At 41.5% G+C, this 21,002-nt stretch overlaps 1 protein-coding gene across 1 annotated transcript in view; it reads left to right on the forward strand.

Annotated features, from left to right (window-relative positions):
• NUB1 (negative regulator of ubiquitin like proteins 1) overlaps positions 1 to 21,002 on the forward strand; it is a 38,860-nt gene that overhangs the window by 14,747 nt on the left and 3,111 nt on the right. Inside the window, 7 exon segments of the mRNA XM_023727948.1 lie at positions 3,984 to 4,166; positions 4,348 to 4,439; positions 5,746 to 5,852; positions 11,113 to 11,299; positions 12,026 to 12,133; positions 12,763 to 12,915; positions 17,818 to 17,964. Of these exon segments, the coding sequence (XP_023583716.1) occupies positions 3,984 to 4,166; positions 4,348 to 4,439; positions 5,746 to 5,852; positions 11,113 to 11,299; positions 12,026 to 12,133; positions 12,763 to 12,915; positions 17,818 to 17,964 (977 nt within the window).

Below are 21,002 nucleotides of genomic sequence, written 5' to 3' on the forward strand. Positions count from 1 at the left end.
AATTCCCTAAACTTCTGTTTATCTGGAAATGCCCTAATTTTGCCATCATATTTGAGAGACAGTTTTGCTGGATATATAATTCTTGGTTGGCATTTGTGTTCCTTCAAGGCTTTATGTATGTCATACCATTGCCTTCTTGCCTGCATGGTTTCTGCTGAGTAGTCAGAGCTTAGTATTATTGACTCTCCTTTGTAGATGACTTTTCTTTTATCCCTAGCTGCTCTTAAAATTGTCTCTTTATCTTTGGTTTTGGCAAGTTTGATTATAATAAGTCCTAGTGAATTTCTTTTGGGATCTCCTTTATGTGGGGTTCGATGAGCATCTTGGATGGGTATCTTGTCATCTTTCATGATATCAACGAAGTTTTCTGCCAACAAATCTTCAACAATTCTCTGTGTATTTTCTTTTATCCCCCTCGTTCTGGTACTCCAATCACTCGTAGGTTATTTCTCTTGATAGAGTCCCACATAATTCTTAGGGTTTCTTCATTTTTTTAAATCCTTTTATCTGATTTTTCCTCAGATAAGTTGGTGTCGAGTGCTTTATCTTCAACCTCACTAATTCTGACTTCCATTGCCTCAATTCTGCTCCTATGACTTTCTATTGAGTTGTCTTAATTCTGAAATTTTATTGTTAATCTTCTGGATTTCTGATTGCTGTCTCTCTATGGATTATGGCAGCCTGTTAAATTTATCATTATGCTCTTCTCTAATCTTTTTAATTTCCTCTATTGCGTGTCCTGCGTTTTGCTTAATTTCCTTCCTAATTTCTTGAAGTGTTCTTCATATTAATCTTTTGTATTCTGCCTCTGGTAATTCCAAGATTTCTTTATTTTTGGAGCTTGCTGAAGTCATCATGGATTGCCTCTTTATGTGATTAGATATTGACTGTTGTCTCCAAGCCATCAATAAGTTATTATATTTATTTATTTTATGTTTGCTTAGTGTGTTTAGCTTCTTGTTATGTTTTGATATGCCCCAGTAGGCTGCTTGTGTGAGCTAGTTTGATTATTGGCACCTTTGAAGCTCTAATGTCCTGTCACAGGTGGTTAGATATGTTACTAGGTATGTGAGCTCAGGAGTCCACCCACTCCTCCTGTATGGATTCAGCTCAGTTACCCAGGTAGATAGCCACCAAGTGTGTGGTGTAAGCTTTCACTTACAGTCCTAGACAGGCATGGGTGATTGGTGTAGGTTGCAGTTGGGGGACACACCCTGAGCAAGGCAGGGGGCTGATGGCCACCCCCAAGTGTCCAGGAGGAAGGCGTGTCTCTGTTGCCTAGAGCATGTAGGTGGGTGGCTTTTGCATCCGGACTATGAGCAGTTAATGCTGTTGGCTCTAAGGATTGGTGGGCACCTCTTATTCATGGGCCCCTATCGCAGGTGGCTAGGTGGCGTGGATGGAGCCACCAGTCCTCAGGCCCTTGATGTGGGTAGGTGAAGACCCTGTTTAATGGGTAGAGCAGTCTCAAATGTCAAGAACCTGCCACTTCACAGCTGAAACAGTTGAAGTTAGACTTCCAGTATATACCCTGTTGTACTGCGGTAGTAAGGGCCTCCGTTGTTGAGATGGGCCCACACAAGTCTATGCAGGGGGAAAGGCAGTCAAAGTTCGTGGATCCCTTACGTCTGTGCCTAGGCAAAGAAGCTGTGCCTACCCTGGGTTCCTAGCTTAGGGGAGCCAGCAGTTTATTTTTTCTGTCTGTTAATTTGTTTATTCTCCAAGGCGGGGAGAATGGCTGTGGGTGTGTTACGGCTTCTACTTCTGGCCCAGGGGACTCAGCAGTTGCTGAAGCTGGTCCAGGACCCAGTGCAGAGCAGGGAGCGGGAAGGTGAATGGGAGAGAGTTTTTTCCCTAAGGCGGGTGTTTTTTATCTGCTCTTTAGGCCATACGCAATTACTTATCTTTTGCCGATCCAGGGCTGCTTCTCACTGGTTCTGGGTGGCCATGTAGACTCTCTGGCGCTGGTCTCTCCCAGTGCGGAAAGTGCATCTCTCGAGCACCGCCACTTGTCTGCATCACCGCTCAGGCTCTCGCCAGGTCAGGTCTGGCAACTCTTTGCTGCTTCAGAACCGTCTCTCCCTCCCCCTGCCACTCAGTCCAGTTCCTCAACTCTGCCTTTGATGTTCACGGCTCCCAGATTGCCATATATAATCAGTTCAATTGTTTTTTTGGGTCTTTGTTGTAAGAGGGTCCACTGGAAGCGTCTGACTACTCTGCCATCTTGCCCTCACCTCCCCGCCTCCTTTGTTTTTTAATACAGTGTAGTTAGCTTATTCTTTACATAAGATTTTCATATCTTTATCATAAGTGAAATTGACTTATAATTTTCTTGCTCTGTACTTGTTTGGTTTTGGAGTCAAGGTTTTACTAGCTTCATAAAATGAGTTAGGGAACTTTTTGTCTTTTTATACTTTCTGGAACAGTTGTACAAGTTCCTTTAAGGTTTGGTAGAACTTGTCTATAAAAGTGTCTGAGCATGGGACCTCATTTATTTATTTGTTTATTTATTTTTTATGTGTATATGTATTAGTTTCCTAGAGCTGCCGTAATGAAGTACCACAAACCTGGTGGCTTAAAACAACACAGATGTATTCTCTTACAGTTCTGGAGGCTAGATGTCTGAAATTGAGGTGTTAGCAGGGTCACGCTCTCTCTGGAGGCTCTAGGGGAGGTCCTTCCTTGCCTCTTCTAGCTTCTGGTGCTCTCGTGTTCCTTGGCTTGTGGCAGCTTAACTCCAGTCTCTGCCTTCGTCTTCACGTGGCCGTCTTTCCTCTGTACCTCTATCTTTTCTCCTCTTGTAAGCACCAATCATTGGATCAGGGCCTACCCTACTCCAGTATGACCTTGTGTAAACTTAACTAATTACATCTGCAAAGACCCTATTTCCAAACAAAGTCACATGCACAGGCACTGGGGGTTAGGACTTGAACATACTTTTCTGAGAGACATAAATTAGTCCATACCAGTATGAAGGTGGGAGAGGTCTTTGATTGCTATTTTAATTTTTCTGGTAGTTATTGGCGTATTCAAATTTTTTGTTTCTTCTTATGCCAATTTTAGCATTTAATATTTTTTTCAGAAATGTTTTCAAATTTGTATGCTTCTAATTCATAACGGGATTTTATTTTTTAAAATCTGTTTGCATCTCTTTATAGCCCCTTTTTCATTTTGTGTGTTTATTTGCATCTTTTATTTAATTTCCCTTAGGTTTATTAATTTGATTAATCTTTTCAAAGCTTTTGGTTTTGTTAATATTCTCATTTTCTCTCTCATTCTGTTTCATTGATTTCTGGCCCTTTATGTATGCTTTATATATGAGGTAATTGAGGCTAGAAGATAAGCAGTTCACTCAGGACCACAGAGTTGAAAAGGGATGGGGCCGCCATCTTTGTTTCTAACCACTACTGTAAGTTATTTCTCACAGTGCTCTCCGGCATTACAGCTTCTTGTCCATGGCTGTGAATTGGCTTTATTATTTCTCCCACCAGAGGGCAGGGAAATTCTTGAATTATACTTGCTCATATTCTTTTGTATTGCCTGGCGCAGGGCTTTCCTGTAGTAGATTCCCAGATATTTGTTACTTTGATCTGGTCTTATGACAAGAATAAAGACCATTGGAAAGCATGAAGTCACTTCTGTTTTCACTGGCTGATTTAACAGCTGCTCAACTGTCACTTCATCACACAACCACACACAAGCACATTCTTCCTGATAAGTAGCACAGTAGTTTGCAAACGATAATGCAGGTTTCAAAATTCCATTTGTCACAGAGAATGGCTTATGACCAGTAATTTTAAAGGTTCTTCTTGTGCAGCAGTTAAGAGCTACGATTGCTAGCCAAAAGGTCGGCAGTTCGAATCCACCAGCCACTCCTTGGAAACCCTATGGGGCAGTTCTGCTTCATCCTATAGGTGCTATGAGTTGGAATCAACTCGATGGTAGTGGATTTTTTTTGTAATATGTAATTCTGATTTTTACAGGGAAAACACTGGAAGAACAAGGAGTGACACACAATGTGAAGGCTATGGTGCTTGAACTAAAGCAGTCTGAAGAGGATGTGAGGAGGAACTTTCAGGTAGAAGAAGAAGAGCAAAATGAAGCCGAACTAAAAGAAAAAAGAATACAGAGGACCAAGAGAGGACTGGAAATACTGGCCGAGAGAGGTACACAGAACTTTCACTGACTAGTTAAAGTATGTAGTCAAAGGTGACAGCGAATCATGCAACTGTGAGGAGTTGTCATATTTCTCTCAGATGTTTTTCCTAACCAGTCTGACATTTTCAAGGTTGTCTCTTCCCTGCCCTTTAACACTGAATAGTGAACTTCCTTTTGTTTTTTTTGCAGCTGAGATGGTGGTGGATCCAGAAACTACCCCTTACTTAGACATAGCCAACCAGACAGGCAGATCAATCCAGATTCCCCCCTCAGAGAGAAAAGTAAGTACTATAAGAAGGTTATGGTTAGTTCTTAAATTTGCTGTCAAAACTGAGGTAGTTTTCTAGTTATTTTGTCTTGGAATGCTATGAAGGATTAAGAAAGTTTTCTGTCCTGTAAGTCCTGTAAGCAGAGACTGTGCCATGTGATTAGCATTTGCACACGGTGGGTCTCCCCTGTGGTACTCAGAGAGTGATATGAAATGCTGTGTCTTGCTGTCTTCTGGCAGTGATGTTGAACACGTCCCAGGGCGTGACCCACTGCCTTCGGGATAGCCGGCCTCCTCTGACAGTGGTTGGTTTGGTTGGCTTATTTTACTAGAGGGCCATGTCCCCTAAGGGCTGTATCTGAATAGGGGGCAGTGGTGCTAAGTAGTTTGGGGAATCTCTGACAGGTGATTCTGATATCTCCCCCTTTCCCAACTGTTCTGTAATTTGGATAGGTAGGAGGTGGTTTCCTCTTTGAACATAACCAAGGGAGTCTTCATAGCAGGGTTCTACAACTTGGACCCTGAGACCAGTTTCTGAACTAAGGTCCAGTAGCTTCTTCTAATGAAGAGCTCTAATGACTGTTGACCAAGTTCATTTTAGTAATTTTGTTTTTAAAACACAGCTTTGAGTAGACTTCACTATATGGATTATTCTGTTTAAAATTGAGATCTAAAGTTAAGTTTTAATAAGAGAACTATATAGCAGTAGCAGTGGTGGATTGATGTTTATTTTCTAAAAATGTTGGTGATTCTTTGCCTGTTGCTATTTTATATTAAATGATGATATCTAGATCTTTTTGGAAAACCTTCACAAGATTGAATTATATAAAAATTCAAATCTATAACAAATTAATGAACTTAATTTTTTTTTGGATCAGCTTTTAAAAATTGTTTTGGAAATACTTTAATTGACAAATACTTCAGAACAAATTTGATGATTAAGAATAGAAAGTGAAATGAACCCTCTGTTTACAAAGGATACAAGCATTACTATCTGCTTTCTTATGAGTTAGATCTTATAGAATACTAGAAGGAGATAGAGAGCAACAGGTAATACTATAAACTGATGGAGATGATGGGACAGGTGCTAGTTGTGCGACCACATCAACCACGTTAAATTGAGTGTTTTGTTTCCGTGTTTAAATAAAATAAAGACTTAATTATGTTTTCCTTAATTTTGGCTTTTAGATTTAGTTGTGGTCTGTTTCATTTTTGTTTTTTACTTTGTTAGATTTTTAGAATTAATATGCTTTTAATATAATTTGTTTTCTTATAATTTAAAGTGATTTTTTTTTTTTTAAATCCATATTTTTTCCTAGGCTCTTATGTTAGCTATGGGATATCATGAGAAGGGCAGAGCTTTCCTGAAAAGAAAAGAATATGGAATAGCATTGCCATGTCTGTTGGACGCTGACAAATATTTCTGGTAGGAACTTTTGTACTTGCTGAATACCAGTTTTAAGAAAGATGGCCCAGATTCTACACAGCACCCTCCCTCCTCCCTGTACACTTGAGACTTTAGAGTGTCAGCCAAGACAGTGGTTAATGTGAAATAGTACTTATGGTGCAGACCAATTTGGGAATTATTTTTTCCCTTCATATTTCTAACTGATCTCCCTTCCCTGTAAAGAAAAGAATTTTATCAACATAGGTACTTAAACTTTTTACAGCAAGCATGTAGGATATCGCCTCTTTTGTGTGTGATGTATTGTTAGTTGAACTAGACATTATGAAGTTCCCCATCAGCTTTTTACCTAGTGGTTTCTGTGTAGACATTAATAATCATTCCCCAGATCATTGTTTTAGTAGAGGCTACAAAAAGGTGGTATTTTATTCCTTCTGCATTTATTAGCTGAGAGTTTTCTGTTAAGAAATATTTTTCCTCACCAGCTATTTAGTTAAATGCTGAGGTATAATTTGTGTAGGAGAAACAGGATACAATGCTTGGTTCTTTGCCTTTATTTTCTTGTTTTCAGAATAAGTGAATTGCTTCTCTAACATCCTGCAAAGGTGACCAATGAGGTTTTCTTTTTTTCTGAAGTATCAGTTTGAACTCATGAATTTTCACACATTTGATGTGTTTCAAACCTCAGTGCTCAAATTGCCCACCTTTGGCTGGCAGGTGGCTCCTGAGTCTCTTTGACATGATCCTGGTAATCTTTGTAGTCTCTGATCTCTATTGGCCAAAGGTATTCCAGACTCATCTTGGCAATTTCCTGCCACAGACTGGGAATTAGAAATTTCCCCAAGGATTCCTGGTTCCTCTGAATGGAAAATGGTATTTAGATACTATAATCGTGGTGTACTAAATGTTTGAAAAATAGACTTGATGTTTGACAATAGTCAAAAGTTAACTTCAGTATTCCCTCTCATTTTGGTGAATTCCCAAGATTATTATACTGTATCTTTAAGAAGATGAATAGAAATGTTTATAGTATGCCAGCTATATGGGTCAGATCCTTTTGGTTTAAGTGAACAAATCCCACCTTAAAACAACTTAAGCAAAAAGGGGATTTATTATCTTCTATGCTTGGGAGGAGAGGGGCAAAGGCAAAGCTGGGATGATTAGAGCCATGGACTTGGTGCTTCCAGGGTTCTTGTACTCTGCCTTTGGCTCTGCTGCTTTCTCATGTTGTTTTCATTCTCTCCACTGCAAACGGTACAGACCGTGAGTTGGGTCCTTAAAATTCAGGTAAAATTTTCCATTCCCTTCCACAATGGTTTCCAACTTTTTACTGTGGAAAATTTCAAGCATATGTAAAAATTTAGCCTTCAACAGTTATCAAGACATGGCTGATCTTGATTCATCTGTACAAGACTTTCTCAACCTCTTTACCCTGGAAATAATTTTAAGGTCTCAAGGAACCCCTGAATAAAAATAACTTTGTCTTCAGCTCATGGTATATTAATATGTTCAGTAAGTGGTAGGTATAATAATCCAATAGTAATGCTTTTCTGAGTAGAGAATAATCTTTTTTCTGAGGATCTGATTAGTCTGGCCAATTTACTGGCATACTTTTTGTGTGGTTTCCCCCCTTTCCATAAAGTATATATCAACTCTAATATAAGGCAGTAACGTAGGTGCATCTTCAGTTATTTCATTTTTCTTTCCCACTTGATTTTGTTTTCTACTTTCTCCAAGTAGGCCAAAAGTCTCATCACACTTTCTGTAATACAGGATGCTAATAGCTTATTAGTGTCTTGAGGTATGGCGTGTAGCATGAACAAGAATTGTTTTTTTCCCTGTTTAAAACTAAAGATGAGACTTCCCCTTTTGGCCAAGGTGGAGCAATGACTGGATTTATCCTCTCCTGAAACAAAACATTGGAAAAAACATGTCAAAGAATGATTTTCAGGCAGTACAGAACAGTGATCCCTGAGATAGAGGAAGCAAACACTGTGAGCCCTGGGATTGCTCCAACTTACTGCCTAGAGGGAGTTCCAAGTCTGCAGTGCAAGGAGGGGAAACGCAGCCAGAGCCTCATGGTCTCCCCTGAGTTGAGGAGATGGAATTAGGAATCCAGGAGGCCTAGATGGCTAGTGTTTGCAGGACAGGGTACCTGAGAGGACTCAGAGCTGCCAGAAGGAGTACTTCAGAGATCTTCAGAGGGTCCCCTTTGAGTTTTCTGCTCAGTAATGACCAGCATGTGCATGTGAGGAAACTACACAAGGCTGGGGGAGACATGACCCAAAAGAAGCAGAGACATTTTCAGACCTCACAAAGGGCCAGGAATAGTTTGTATGTCCACCGACTATAGTTGAAAACTTTGTAATTAAGGGGCATTGGATAGAGTACTCAGAAGGGTATTGCCTCAATAGTACGGTTAAATTAGCTCTAGACTAAAGGCTTTTCTAGTCGTACCTAACAAAGCTTAAAAGCTAGCCTAGAAAGAATCAAACTATTTGTCAGGTAACTTCAGTCTGTACAAAGTTCAACAATATTTGTAGCAATATAAAAATATCCAGTCTCCAGTTAAAAATTACCAGGCATGTAAAGAGGCAAGAAAATAAGAGCCACAATGAGGAGAAAAATCAGTCAATAGAAACAGATCCAGAAATGACACAGAAGATAGAATTAGTAGACAAGGATATTAAAACAGGTATAACTGTATTGCATATCAGCGTGTTAAATGGAAACATGAAAGATATACAAAAGACCCACATTAGACTTTTAAGAAATGAAAAGTACAGTGTCTGAGATGAAAAGTACATTGGATGGGATTAAAAGCAAATCAGACACTGCAGAAGAGAAGATCAGTAAATTTGAAGTCACAGCAATAGAAACTATCCAAAATGAAACGGAGAAAAAAGATTGAAAAATACAAACAGAACATCAGCAAGCTGTAGGACAACTTTAAGCAGCTTACTATACGTGTAACTGGAGTCCCTAGAAAGGAAGAGGAGGGGGATAGAAGGAAAATTTGAAGATATAATGGTCAGAATTTTTACCAGTTTGATGCAAACTATAAACCCACAGATTTAAGAACCTTAATGAGCCCCAAGTACAAGAAATCTGAACAAAACTACATCAAGGCACACTATAATCCAATTCCTTAAAATGAGTAATAAAAGTAAAAATGATTTTTTAGCCAACCTTCCTTGAAAAAAGAAAAAAAAAAAAAGATTAGCTTTCCTTCTTGAAAGTAATACCTTTATTTTATACAAATTTTTAAACGTGTAAGGCAAACATAATAAACTTCTGTTAAATAATTGGCTTAAGCCCAAATGGAATGAATATCTCTAAAGCTGCGCTTGGTTGATTTTATTTAAATAAAAATTTAAATTTTATTTCAATTAATGTTTTCAACATGAAAATTTACTGACAGTTTAAATATTAAAGCTACCAAAATCATAAGCCAAAGCAATATTGATAAATATGTAGTCTAAGACCAATTTTATACAAGGCTTTAAAAAAACATTTTCCTGAGTGACATGATTAGATTCAAATACAGGCATAATAGTTTCAAAATAATTATACACAAGTATTGACTTCTTGATCTCTTTTATAGGCCTGTATATGCATAAACAGTTATTTTTAAAACTAAAACAACGAAATATACCTCCTTAAAGTGAGACCTGTGCTTGTTTCTTTACTGTACAGATACTCAGTTTTGGGTTCAGCTTGAGAAAAGCACACATTGATTTTATTTTCAACTAATATAAGATGATTTCTGTCTGTGCTCTTGATACTTATTAAATAAGAAAGAACCTGCTGACATATGTAAGAAATTGAAAACTAGTAAAATGTTCATTGCTCTCCTATAAATGGTGGGAGAGTCTTCCATCATAGAAGTCAGCATATGTCTAGAGATAGATCAGTGTCATCTTGAGTGTAAGATCAGACTACAGTCCACAAAGTTTCACTTCTCTCAAAGTCAAGTTCTCAGACTGAGCAGAAGATCCAGAGAAAGTGCCCTCACCCAGTCATACACGTGTGTGTCTGTAAATTATGGTGTATATATTATAAAACATTCAAACAATAGGAATTTCAAAAGAAAGAAACAATAAATATAAAAACTCTGATGTATTTCTCTTGTGCCCCCATGGATTGTCTTGTGTGTGCCTGAAGTGCCCACTTAGGAGACCACTGCTGTAGAGGGCCAATGGCTGATCAAGTGCCTTTTGGTTTTTCTTCCTTTCAGAGCAGATTTTTATAGGCAAGTTGGGAAGCTTGAGGGCATGTGGCCTTTGTGGTTTTATACAAGAACAGTCTTATTTTTAGTAGAATACCAATGTATGTTAATGTATAATGCATGGTTCTAAATGTTTTCCTTATTTGAGAGTTCAGACTTGAGATCTAGATTTGCATTCTGAATTTTTAATGTAATCACAGTTTAAAATCAAAATGAATAATCTTGATGTCCATCTTTGTCAACACTTCTTTCTAGACCAAACTGACTTCTGTTTATTGCCTTGTCTTTCCTCTCCCTCTCTCTGTACTTGGGTTCAACCTGCTGCCACAGCTGGAAAGTAGCATTTAGCCTACACATGGGCCCTCAGAAATCAGCTAGGCATCGAAGCCTGGCTCTTCTGGATTTTTTCCCTCCCAGCTTGAATGTGATTGAACGTGATTGCCAGGTCAGAGTCTTCATCACTTGAGGCCTTCTTAGTGAATAGTGATTTTCGTGTGTGTGTCTCTTCAAAGCAGTGGTTCTTAACCTTGGCTGAATGTTAGAATCACCTCAGGAGTTTCTAGAAATACAATGTCAAGGCCTCACCTCCAGAGCTTTCTGTTGTAATTAGTCTAGGTGGGGCCCCAGCATCAATATTTCTCAAAAAAAAAAAAAAAGTTCCTCATGTTCAGGTGATTCTACTTTGTAGTCAGGGTTAGCACTACTGCTTTAAGGCAAGGTCTGCCCATGTTGGTTGAGTGGTTCTGACCCAGTGGCCCAGATCTCCACTTCCTGTCAAGATCTCTTTCCCAGCATAGCAAGGGTGGGGGTGTTGTGTTTGTGTGCTAGGGTAGATGGTATTAAGGTGCTATTCCCGAGCCCTAACTTCTTTTTTTCCCCACTGAAAGGATGCAGATTATAAATATAGTTCTCATCATAAATACTGGGGATTTCTGTTTCTCTGTTTTAGAGCAGTCTTTGAGAATACACCAGTGCCTAGAAGAGAATTCTAGTCATTCACAAAAAGATCTGTAATGCTCATTTTAATGGCGGCGCTTCCGTTCTCCTTCACAGTGAGTGCTGCAGAGAACTGCTGGACACAGTGGATAACTATGCAGTGCTCCAGCTGGATATAGTGTGGTGCTACTTCCGCTTGGAGCAACTGGAATGCCTTGACGATGCAGAAAAAAAATTAAACTTGGCCCAGAAATGCTTTAAAAATTGCTATGGAGAAAATCATCAGAGACTGGTCCACATAAAAGTATGTTACTGTAATTTGTTTTGTGTATTGTTGAGTCCATTTCTCGAATTGGTGTTTATTCCTCTTAAAGGATTTAGACTGCTGCCAAAAGGTGCTTTTATTTGATAGTAGCATACTATGTGCTCTTTTAAAGCTGTATTGTAAAAGTGATTGTTGAACGTCTTATAAATCTAGCTAGCTGTTGCTTCTGTCTGTGCAGTGTTTAGCCCAGAAGAACGCTGTTTTCTAGTCCCAGGACCCCGTTGGTGGTCACCCTCAACCAACTGGTGACTTGTTAATGCCCTGTGGAGTCTAATGGAAGATTTAAGTGCAGAAAATAGACATTTTTTCCAGTAGCAGTTCACATGAATGAGTCATAGCTCAAGAGCTGTGACTTGAATAAGGATTTTTCTAAGGGGATTGCAGCAAGTCAGCAGAATTCTGCTTGGAAATTGCAGGGCAGCATAAGATATCCCTGGTTTTGGTTTTTGCATACTTCCCTGCTGACCAGAAGGGTCACTGTCCTGGGTGTCTGGGGACAGGAGTTCTGGTACAGTTTCTTCTGGAGGCACAGGGAATGTCATTGTGCTCTGGGGACTCCCACTTTCACCACCAGCAATATTGAATGTTTGTGAATGTTAGGAATACTGTTTTGCCTCTGTGGAGACAAAGGGACTTACAAACGTGATTATTATATAACTATAGTTAGAGACAAGACAGTTATCCTTTTCTTTTTTCTAATTTTAGGGAAATTGTGGTAAAGAGAAGGTATTGTTCTTAAGACTTTACTTGCTTCAAGGTATCCGAAACTATCACAGTGGAAATGGTGAAGAGGCTCGCGAGTATCTCAACAAGGTAAGAAAATGAACACTCCAAAGTTGTACCATTTTCATGTGCTTTTTATTTTCAATTCCCAGAAGTTAAGTATTTTATAAACTATGAGAAACATGTGTCTTTCTCCCTCTCCCTCACATTACTATAAAGAAACCTCAAAACTCCGCGACTTTCCACGGGTAAGAGTGACTGCTCTCACCTCTAACAGCAGAGGTGAGCAGGCCAGGCCACAGAGCGGGAGAGGGTCCAGGGCAGCCTCTTCCAAAAGATGGCCCAGGAGCTGGGCCACCACTGCTGCTCACATCCCATGGGCCTGGACTTCACCACCCACCGAGCTGGGAGGGTGTGAGGGCTGGACAGCCAGGTGCACAGGTCAAGTTCCAATGAAGAAGGGGATAATGGGTACTAGTGCCTTCCGCAACACCCAGCCTGTTTTCTCATACTATGTTATGTATAAGTTATGTGAGCACAGGTAGTGTTGTCTGTCTCCATTTGTATTAGTTGATAATAGGTCTCATTTAGAATTTTTGTCTAAAATCTGGCACATCCTAATTCACTCGGGTACAGTGTGAAGTTCTTTCAGGCTTTAGCTTTGCATGAAGCTTAACACTCCTATAGTGATACGATTCTTACATTTTCACCTGTTATAGGCACGTCAACTCTTTAAAGAGCTATACATCGATCCATCAAAGGTTCATAATTTGTTGCAGCTGGGATTTACGGCACAGGAAGCCCGGCTGGGCCTGAGGGCATGTGATGGGAACGTGGATCATGCAGCCACTCATATCACCAACCGCCGAGAGGTACTGGGACTGGCTTGGCCCTGCCTGCTTGAGGCTCCGCCTTGTTCTTTGAGTGGGTTGTGAAGCTTGAGGCAGTTAGATTTTATTTTCCGAGATGCCTTAGTTTTCTTGGGTATGCAAGAACAGAAAAAGATAATTCCATAGTAGGTATTAATAACAAGGAACTCTTTTTTTTTTTTTTTTTTAAAGTCTCCAAGTCAGATTTAATTTAATTTAGAAGAAATCTGACTTTTGCTGTTTTACCAAGCTAATAACAAGGTCCTCTCTCACTGCAATATGGGAAATAAGGAAAAGCTTGTCTTTTTAAAGTGCATCAATTATTTGGCAGTCAATTTCTTTAGTTTAATTCCCTGCTGTGGTGGCAGATAGCTCGTTGGTGTGGTTATACACACAACCATCTCCCTTTTATTTTTAAATCATGATGTATTCCTGGAAACCATTGTAAATGGGACTGTTTTTCCATGAGAACATTGTTAGAATTTAGGATTACATTCTTGCCGAGAAGTGTGAGTCAGATCATGGGAACGATCAGCATAACATTATGAAAGCAAAAGTAAAAAAATGTTGATCATTTAAAACGTTAACAAGAACCTTAAAAAAGAGTAAAGGTTAGAATTTTGTAGTTGGAGGGAGCCTTAGCAAATACAGCATGCCAGTTTTATAGTAAAGAAACTGAGGTCCAGAAAGAATGATGGGATTTTTAGCAGTGGAGCGTTTTTCGTCTCAGTACAAGAAGTTGGAACTAGATTTTCTCACAGGTCCTTTCTAGCTGTAAACTCCAGCCATAGAAGTCTCTGGAATCTTCTTGTTATGTAGTCTCTCCTTTTTCTTTTTTTGCTCAACACCGGGGTATCCTGAAGGAGGGCATCAGCCTGAGGTGGCATTTGGAGGGGGCAGGAGAGCCCAGTGTGCTGGGTAGGAGTGGATTTCTGCACCGATTGCATGGCGGCTGGTCCCAAGGGTGTTTAAGTTCCTCTGGCTGTGTTGGTTTCCTGTCTCTCTCTCTCTCCCAGTCTGCCCCTGACTGCGTTCCTGAATCGTGTTCCACTGGGTGTTGCTATAGAAGTCAGTGAGTAGGTAAAGGCACAGAGTATGAAAAACTAAGTTCTGTGTGTTTGTATTTTACATAGTCTAATTCAGTTGCAGCAGTACATGGACGGGGAACTGCCAGAAATTCAAGCTGGTTTCAGGAGAGGATGTGGAATGAGGGATATCGTTGATGTTGTCAGACGGATCTGGCTGAAAGCAGAGACTATAAAAAGATGTTTACCTGTGTTTTATTGACTATGCAAAGGCATTCAACTGTGTGGATAATAACAAATTATGGATAACATTTCGAAGAATGGAATTCCAGAATACTTAATTCTGCTCATGCGGAATCTGTACGTAGACCAAGAGGCAGTTGTTCGAACAGAACAAGGGGATACTGCGTGGTTTAAAATTAGGAAAGGTGTGCATCAGGGTTGTATCCTTTCACCATACTTACTCAGTCTGCATGCTGAGCAAATAATCCGAGAAGCTGGACTATATGAAAAAGAATTCGGCATCAGGATTGGAGGAAGACTCATTAACAACCTGCGATATGCAGATGACAGAATCTTGTTTGCTGAAAGCGAAGACGACTTGAATCACTTACTGATGAGGATGAAAGACTACAGCTTTCAGTATGGATTGCACCTCAACATAAAGAACACAAAAATTCTCGCAGCTGAACCAATAAGCAGCATTATGATAAATGGAGAAAAGATTGAATTTGTCAGGATTTCATTTTACTTGGATCCACAATCAATGCCCATGGAAGGAGCAGTCAAGAAATCAAACAACGTATTGTATTGGGCAAATATGCTGCAAAAGACCTCTTTAAAGTGTTAAAAAGCAAAGATGGCACTTCGAGGACTAAGGTGCACCTGACCCAAGCCATGTCATTTTCAGTCACCTCATATGCACGCCAAAGCTGGACAATGAATAAGGAAGACTGAAGAAGAATTGATGCCTTTGAATTATGGTGTTGGTGAAGAATATTGAATATGCCATGGACAACCAGAAGAATGAACAAATCTGTCTTGGAAGAAGTACAGCCAGAATGCTCCTTAGAAGCGAGAATGATGAGAATTCGTTTCTCATACTTTGCTCATGCTATCAGGAGGGACCAGTCCCTGGAGAGGGGCATCATGCTTGGTAAAGTAGAAGGTCAGTGAAAAAGAGGAAGATGCTCAGTGAGATGGATTGGCACAGTGGCTGCCGCAATCAAACATAGCAATGATTGTGAGGATAGCACAGGACCGGGCAGTGTTTTGTTCTGTAGTACTTAGGGCTTCCATGAGTCATAACCGACTCGACAGCACCTAACAACAACAATAGTTCAGTTCTAACAGACAAGCAAATATTGCTGATACTGCATTTGTTCCTTGATTATTGTTTGATTATAAGATTTTAATAACATTTGGAAAGCCAGTGTTTTTAAAAAGATAGTTTGAAAAATAATTATAATCATTCCTTGCATTTGTATAATACTTTATAGAACATTTTCATAATCATGATGTCGCTGAGTTCTGCCTGTGACCACCTATGAGGCCACTAGGATAAATAATTCTCATTTTACAAATGAAGAAACTGGGCTCAAAGATTGACTTTTCTGGGCTCACGGGTCAAAGATGTGGTAGAACCTAAACGAAAACTTCGGTTTCTTGTACACTTTTCCTGTCCTATCTGAGAAGAGTATTTGATTCTTTGCTACAAAAGCTTCTCAAGAGCCAAGAGAGATAGTAAAGTTGTAAAAGTTGCTGCTTCACTTCTGTAACTTTTAAGGAAGAATTAACACTTTAAAAGTATAGTGGAGTTGTATCATGTAAAATAATGCATATGGTGCAGTTGACTCTGCTCACTGTTCTATCCAATGGATGTGTATTACTGGGATGCTTTTGGTTGAAAGCAACAAAAAACCCAATTCAAATCTGCTTAAACCAAAAAAAAAAAAAAAGAAAAAAAGAAGTTTAAAGACCCGAACTGGGATAGGTTTTAGCATTATTTGTTGATTCAGTGGCTTAACAGTGTCATTGAGGACATGGTTTCTGTCTCTTCTCTGCCTTCCCCTGTGTTATCTGTGTCATCTGATCATACAGGAGAGGGATAGACTGTTCCAGAAGCATCAGTGAACATCCTTGGCTTCTCACCGTGAACCAGTCACTGGCCAGAGTGGTGCCACAATCTGATTGGCTTAGGCCTGTGGCAAGAGAGAGAGGATTACCTTCATTAGTGTAGCCTATTCAGGGCCTATCTCTGAAGCTGGCCAGTCTCCCAAGCCTTAGAGAGGGATCGGTCAATGTTGGGAAGACACAGTGTCCCCTAGAATGTAAACTTGCGTGGGAGCCTAGGATGCCAGCTCTACTTTGAGCATCATCTCACTGAGCGGAGTGTAGTATATAATTCTTAAAAGTATGTTGTTCATGCAGCATGGCCCTGAGTACAGGCCACTTTCTCACCTGGTGGAAGAAAGTGAGCCTGAAGAACTGGGGTCAGCTGTGGTGCTGACATACTGAGGCTGTGAGAGTTGGCGCAGCAGCCTCCCCGGGAGGTTCTCAGGGGTGATTGTGACCATCCATGGCCCTCAGCCCAGACCTAAGAGCCTAATTCACACAGGAGATCTGACTCTACTGTAGCCATCAACTGTTTCAGTACCATACTCAGTCATTTGGTCTATTTTATTCCTCTAACTCTTTGTATTATAAAGAGGAGTATCAGAAAGTAATTCCTCAGAATGTTTATCTACTGATGAAAAGAAACCTGGCTTAGACAGCATTACTTTTGTGATTAAAGAAAAAAGTGTTCTTTGAGGCTCCGACGTCGTGTCAGATTAGTGTTGGGTGTGCCTGAGTCCTGTGTCTGCCTGGCAGCGTCGCTCCCTGCTGGAATGCTATGCATGTTTCTTAGCCTTTTGAAAAATGGAAGAAGCTGTGATTGAAAGCAGAGGATGGGGCAGGGTAAAGACAGCTTACATGGGGCTTATGTGTGAAAAAAGGCATAAAAGTCAGAATGAGTGATGTATTGAGATGGGAGTACAGCAAAGAGTAATTTTGTAGCGGGATAAGGTCAGCTTTGAGGCTGTTCTCTGCCGTGAGACCCGCCCGGGAAGGACCGAGCAGCCACCAGAGGGCGCAGGAGCCTTCACCCCAGCTCCCTGACCGCTCTGTGACCTTGGCAGGCTTTTTAACTTCTTGAAAGATTTCTGTTTCCTCATTTGCAAAATGATGAGATTGGATTAAATTCATGGTTTTCAAACTTGTTTTCTTTTTAGCAGCATTTTCATGCAGCACCCCAGTTTACAAAACAAATTCAGAGCTTTTCCAATTGGAGTTGGGTGGGAGGTAGGAAGAATCCAGAGCCCTCAGCCTCTGTTCTCAGGCTCCTCCTGCAGCACCCAGGTAGCTCCAGGAAACAGGATTGAGAACCTCGCAGTCAGATTATCTCTGATGCCAGCTCACTTTACCATTTGGTAGGTTTTACACGGGAGTGCTAGCCCCTAGGAGGCGCCTGAGACCTTCCCACCCAGTGTGGTCAGTGGATCTGCAGCAGGTGCCAGGGCCCGACCCATGGAGTCCCCATTAGAGCAAGATACGGGGGGGGGGGCGGCGAGAGGCTGAGAGCCCTCCCCCCAGTGCGGGGGCTTTTCTCCTCCACTCTGACTTGCGCTGGCCTGTGCTGGCCAGCCCTCAGGAGAGGCACTCAGGCACCCAGTAGGCCTCTCCCCTTCTAGCACACATGCTTCTTCACTGGAGGGAATAGGTAAAGAAGGTTCACTCACCCCTCTCTCTTCTAATTTTTCTGCTTTGCCGGCAACCCCACGAATTCTACAGAGTGAAATTTCAGTCTCTAACTCAGTGTGACTTTGCTGTTTTCCTAAAGGAATTGGCCCAAATAAAAAAAGAGGAAAAAGAGAAGAAAAGACGCCGCCTGGAGAACATCAGTTCTTTGAAAGGAATGGGCTACTCCACACACGCGGCCAAGCAGGCCCTTCGCCAAGCCAGTGGGGACCTGGATGGAGCCCTGAGGGTAACCCCTAGCCCCCGCTTCTGCGTCCAGCAGCCTGCTGCTACTCTTCTGTATAGGTGGCTCACCAGGGCCCTTCCTTGGTTCATAGAGTGCACCACTGGGGGCCCTCTCTTAATTCCTGTTTTGGACCTAAGGGTCAGTGTTCTTTGTTCTCTCACACAGTTATGGAGCCAGAGTGGCGGGCCCAGCTGGGAGCCTGGCCAGCCCTCCCTGGCTCAGGGACACGGCAGCCCTCCACAACTTGTCAGAGCCCACCAAAAAAAACCCACTGCCATCGAGTTGATTCTGACTCATAGGGACTCCATAGAATTTCCAAGGCTGTAAATCTCTAAGGAGGCAGACTGCCACATCTTTCTCCCGAGGAGCCACCGGTGGTTTCAAACTGCTGACCTTTTGGTTAGCAGTGAAGCGCTTTAACCACTGAATCACCAGGGAGGAGCCCCCAGGCAGGACTTTTTGTCAGATTTCAGTTTGGAGCAAAAAGTTGAATCATAGACAAGCAGGCATAACCTCCACAGTAGAGGCAGAGGGCATTGCATTATACTTAAGTTTCCACTGCTGGGGGAATGGTAACTGACAATTTAGTATTTTTTTAAGTTAAAATTTTTATTGAATATCTAGCTGTATTTACTTATTTCAGAGCCCTGGTGGCGTAGTGGTTAAGAGCTCGGCTGCTAAAGGTCAGCAATCGAATCCACCAGCTGCTCCTTGGAAACCCTGTGGGGCAGTTCTGCTCTGTCCTGTAGGGTTGCTATGCGTCAGAATCGACTCAGCAGCAACAGGTTTGGTTTTTTGGTTTAGATAGTGTATGATGGCAAAGGAGCTTTTTAAAAAAATCCTCAGAAATGAAAACACTGTTTGGGATCCAGCTTAGTAGTAATGTTACTTGGGTCCATTTCCTTGCCAAGTTGTGTTCAACAAGCATATTAAATCCGTAATAGGGGCCGGTGCTGTGCTCAGTCTCAGCCACTTGAAGTGGGGACAGTTTCTGCCCTCAGGGACCTACAAGTTAGTGGGCAGACAGACACAGAACACAGTGAGATAGGGCCGCTGGGGGGTGAGCACAGGTTGGGGTGGTCGGGGAAGGCTTTCAGGAGTAGGGGCCAGGGGGCTGGGTAGCAAGGACATTGGGAGTTGGCCAGGAACAGAGGGAGGAGAAGGCTTGCTGGGCAGACGCAGCAACCAGGGGGAAGGGTTGGAGGCTTGAGAGGGCAGAGGCACTGGGGGAGCTGCTCAGAGTCAAGGCTGAGGTTCAGTTAGGAGCGTTCTGGGGGCATGGCAGGGGCCAGAGATGGGGCCAGGCAGGTGGACAGGGCCAGGGTGGCAAGTGCCATCTTATTTGTCCTGCTCAGGAGTTCAATTTGACCCTGCAGGCAGTTGGGAGCCAGTCCCACCTTTGCCTTTTATATGCCGCAGACCTCCGCCTTTTCCACTCCTCAGAAGGTCCCACAAGTCAGGGTGTTCTTTTGTTTGTTTGTTTTTCATTAATAGACTTTACATTTTAGAACAGTTTTATTAGATTTACTAGTAAGCAATAGTGCAGACAGTTCCCGTATTATCCCCCCCCCGCCCACACGCAGTTTCTCCTGTTAACATCTTTCCTTCCGCGGTACGTTTGTTACAGTTGGTGAGCCCACACTGATACGTTAGTATTAACTGAAGTCCAAGATCTGCATTAGGGCTCACTCTCTGTGCTGTCAGATGCATCATGCCACAGCCCACCATTGCAGTGTAGGCACAATAGTTCACTGCCCTGAAGATGCCCTGTGCCTCTATTTTGTTAATACATACTTTTTTTTTTTTTTATATTTTATTTTAAACAGGGGGAAGGCTTAAAGAACAAATAGTTTCTCATGAAACAGTAGTACACGTTGTTTTATGACATTGGTTAACAACCCCACAACATATTAACCCTCTAAATTCTCAACCTTTTTTTTTTTGGTGAAAATACACACAGCCAAAGATATGCCGTTCCAAAAATTTCTACATACACAGTTCAGTGACATTGACTACGCTCTTCCAATTGTGCTGTTACTCTCACTTAAGATGAAGGCTTACAGAACAAAATAGTTTCTCATTTAACAGTTACTACAAATGTTGCCCTATGACAATGGTTAACAATCTCACAACATATCAACAATATCCTTACTCAACCTTGGGTTCCCTATCACCAGCTTCCTTGTCCCCTTCTGCCTTCTGGCCCTTGTCACTGGACTCCTGTACCTCGTTAGTCTCATTTGGTTTTACAGGGCTGTCCACTCAGAGGCTGAACAGTGAACCTCGGAGGTAACTTCACCACTGAGCTAAAAGGGTGTCTGGGGGCCAAACTCTCGAGGTTTCTCCAGTCTCCTTTAGGCCAGTAAATCTGGTCTTTTTTTTTTTTGTGAGTTAGAATTATGCTCTACATCCTTCTCCAGCTCTGTCCAGAACCCTCTGTTGTGATCCTGGTCAGAGCAGTCAGTGGTGGTAGCCGGGCACCATCTAGCTGTACTGGACTCAGTCCGGTGGAGGCCTTGGTAGCTGTGGACAATTAGTCCTTTGGACTAATCTTTTCCTTGTATCCTGTTCTCTTCATTCTCCCTTGCTCCCGAAGGGATGAGACCAGTGGAGTATCTTAGATGGCCGCTCACAGGCTTTTAAGACCCCAGACGCTACTCACCAAGGTAGAATGTAGAGCTTTAATACATATTTTTAATTAAAGATTTTTTTATTTGACTAGTTTTATTTTTTGTGTTGGAGAAATGTAAAAGAGATCGGAAATTCTGAATATCTGGAGGGATGGATGGGGCTAAAAATTCATTTTTAGTTACATAAGTAGTACATAAACGCATGCTTATTGCAGAAGAGTCAACCAGTATAGAAGTGGTTAGTGTTATAAAGGAAGTTCCCAGCGGGTTCTTTAAAGTTAAGAGTAAGTGTTGTGTGGCAGAGACATTAAGGTCAAAAGAAGTGTACCCATTTTCAGTCTACTGGGCATGACCCCTCCGAAGGATAAGTGAATACTGGGCTGCCCTGACCTGCTTAAAAACCCTTTCTGT

The sequence above is a fragment of the Trichechus manatus genome, unplaced genomic scaffold (genome assembly GCF_000243295.1).
Source record: "Trichechus manatus latirostris isolate Lorelei unplaced genomic scaffold, TriManLat1.0 scaffold00020, whole genome shotgun sequence".
Lineage (NCBI taxonomy): Eukaryota > Metazoa > Chordata > Mammalia > Sirenia > Trichechidae > Trichechus > Trichechus manatus.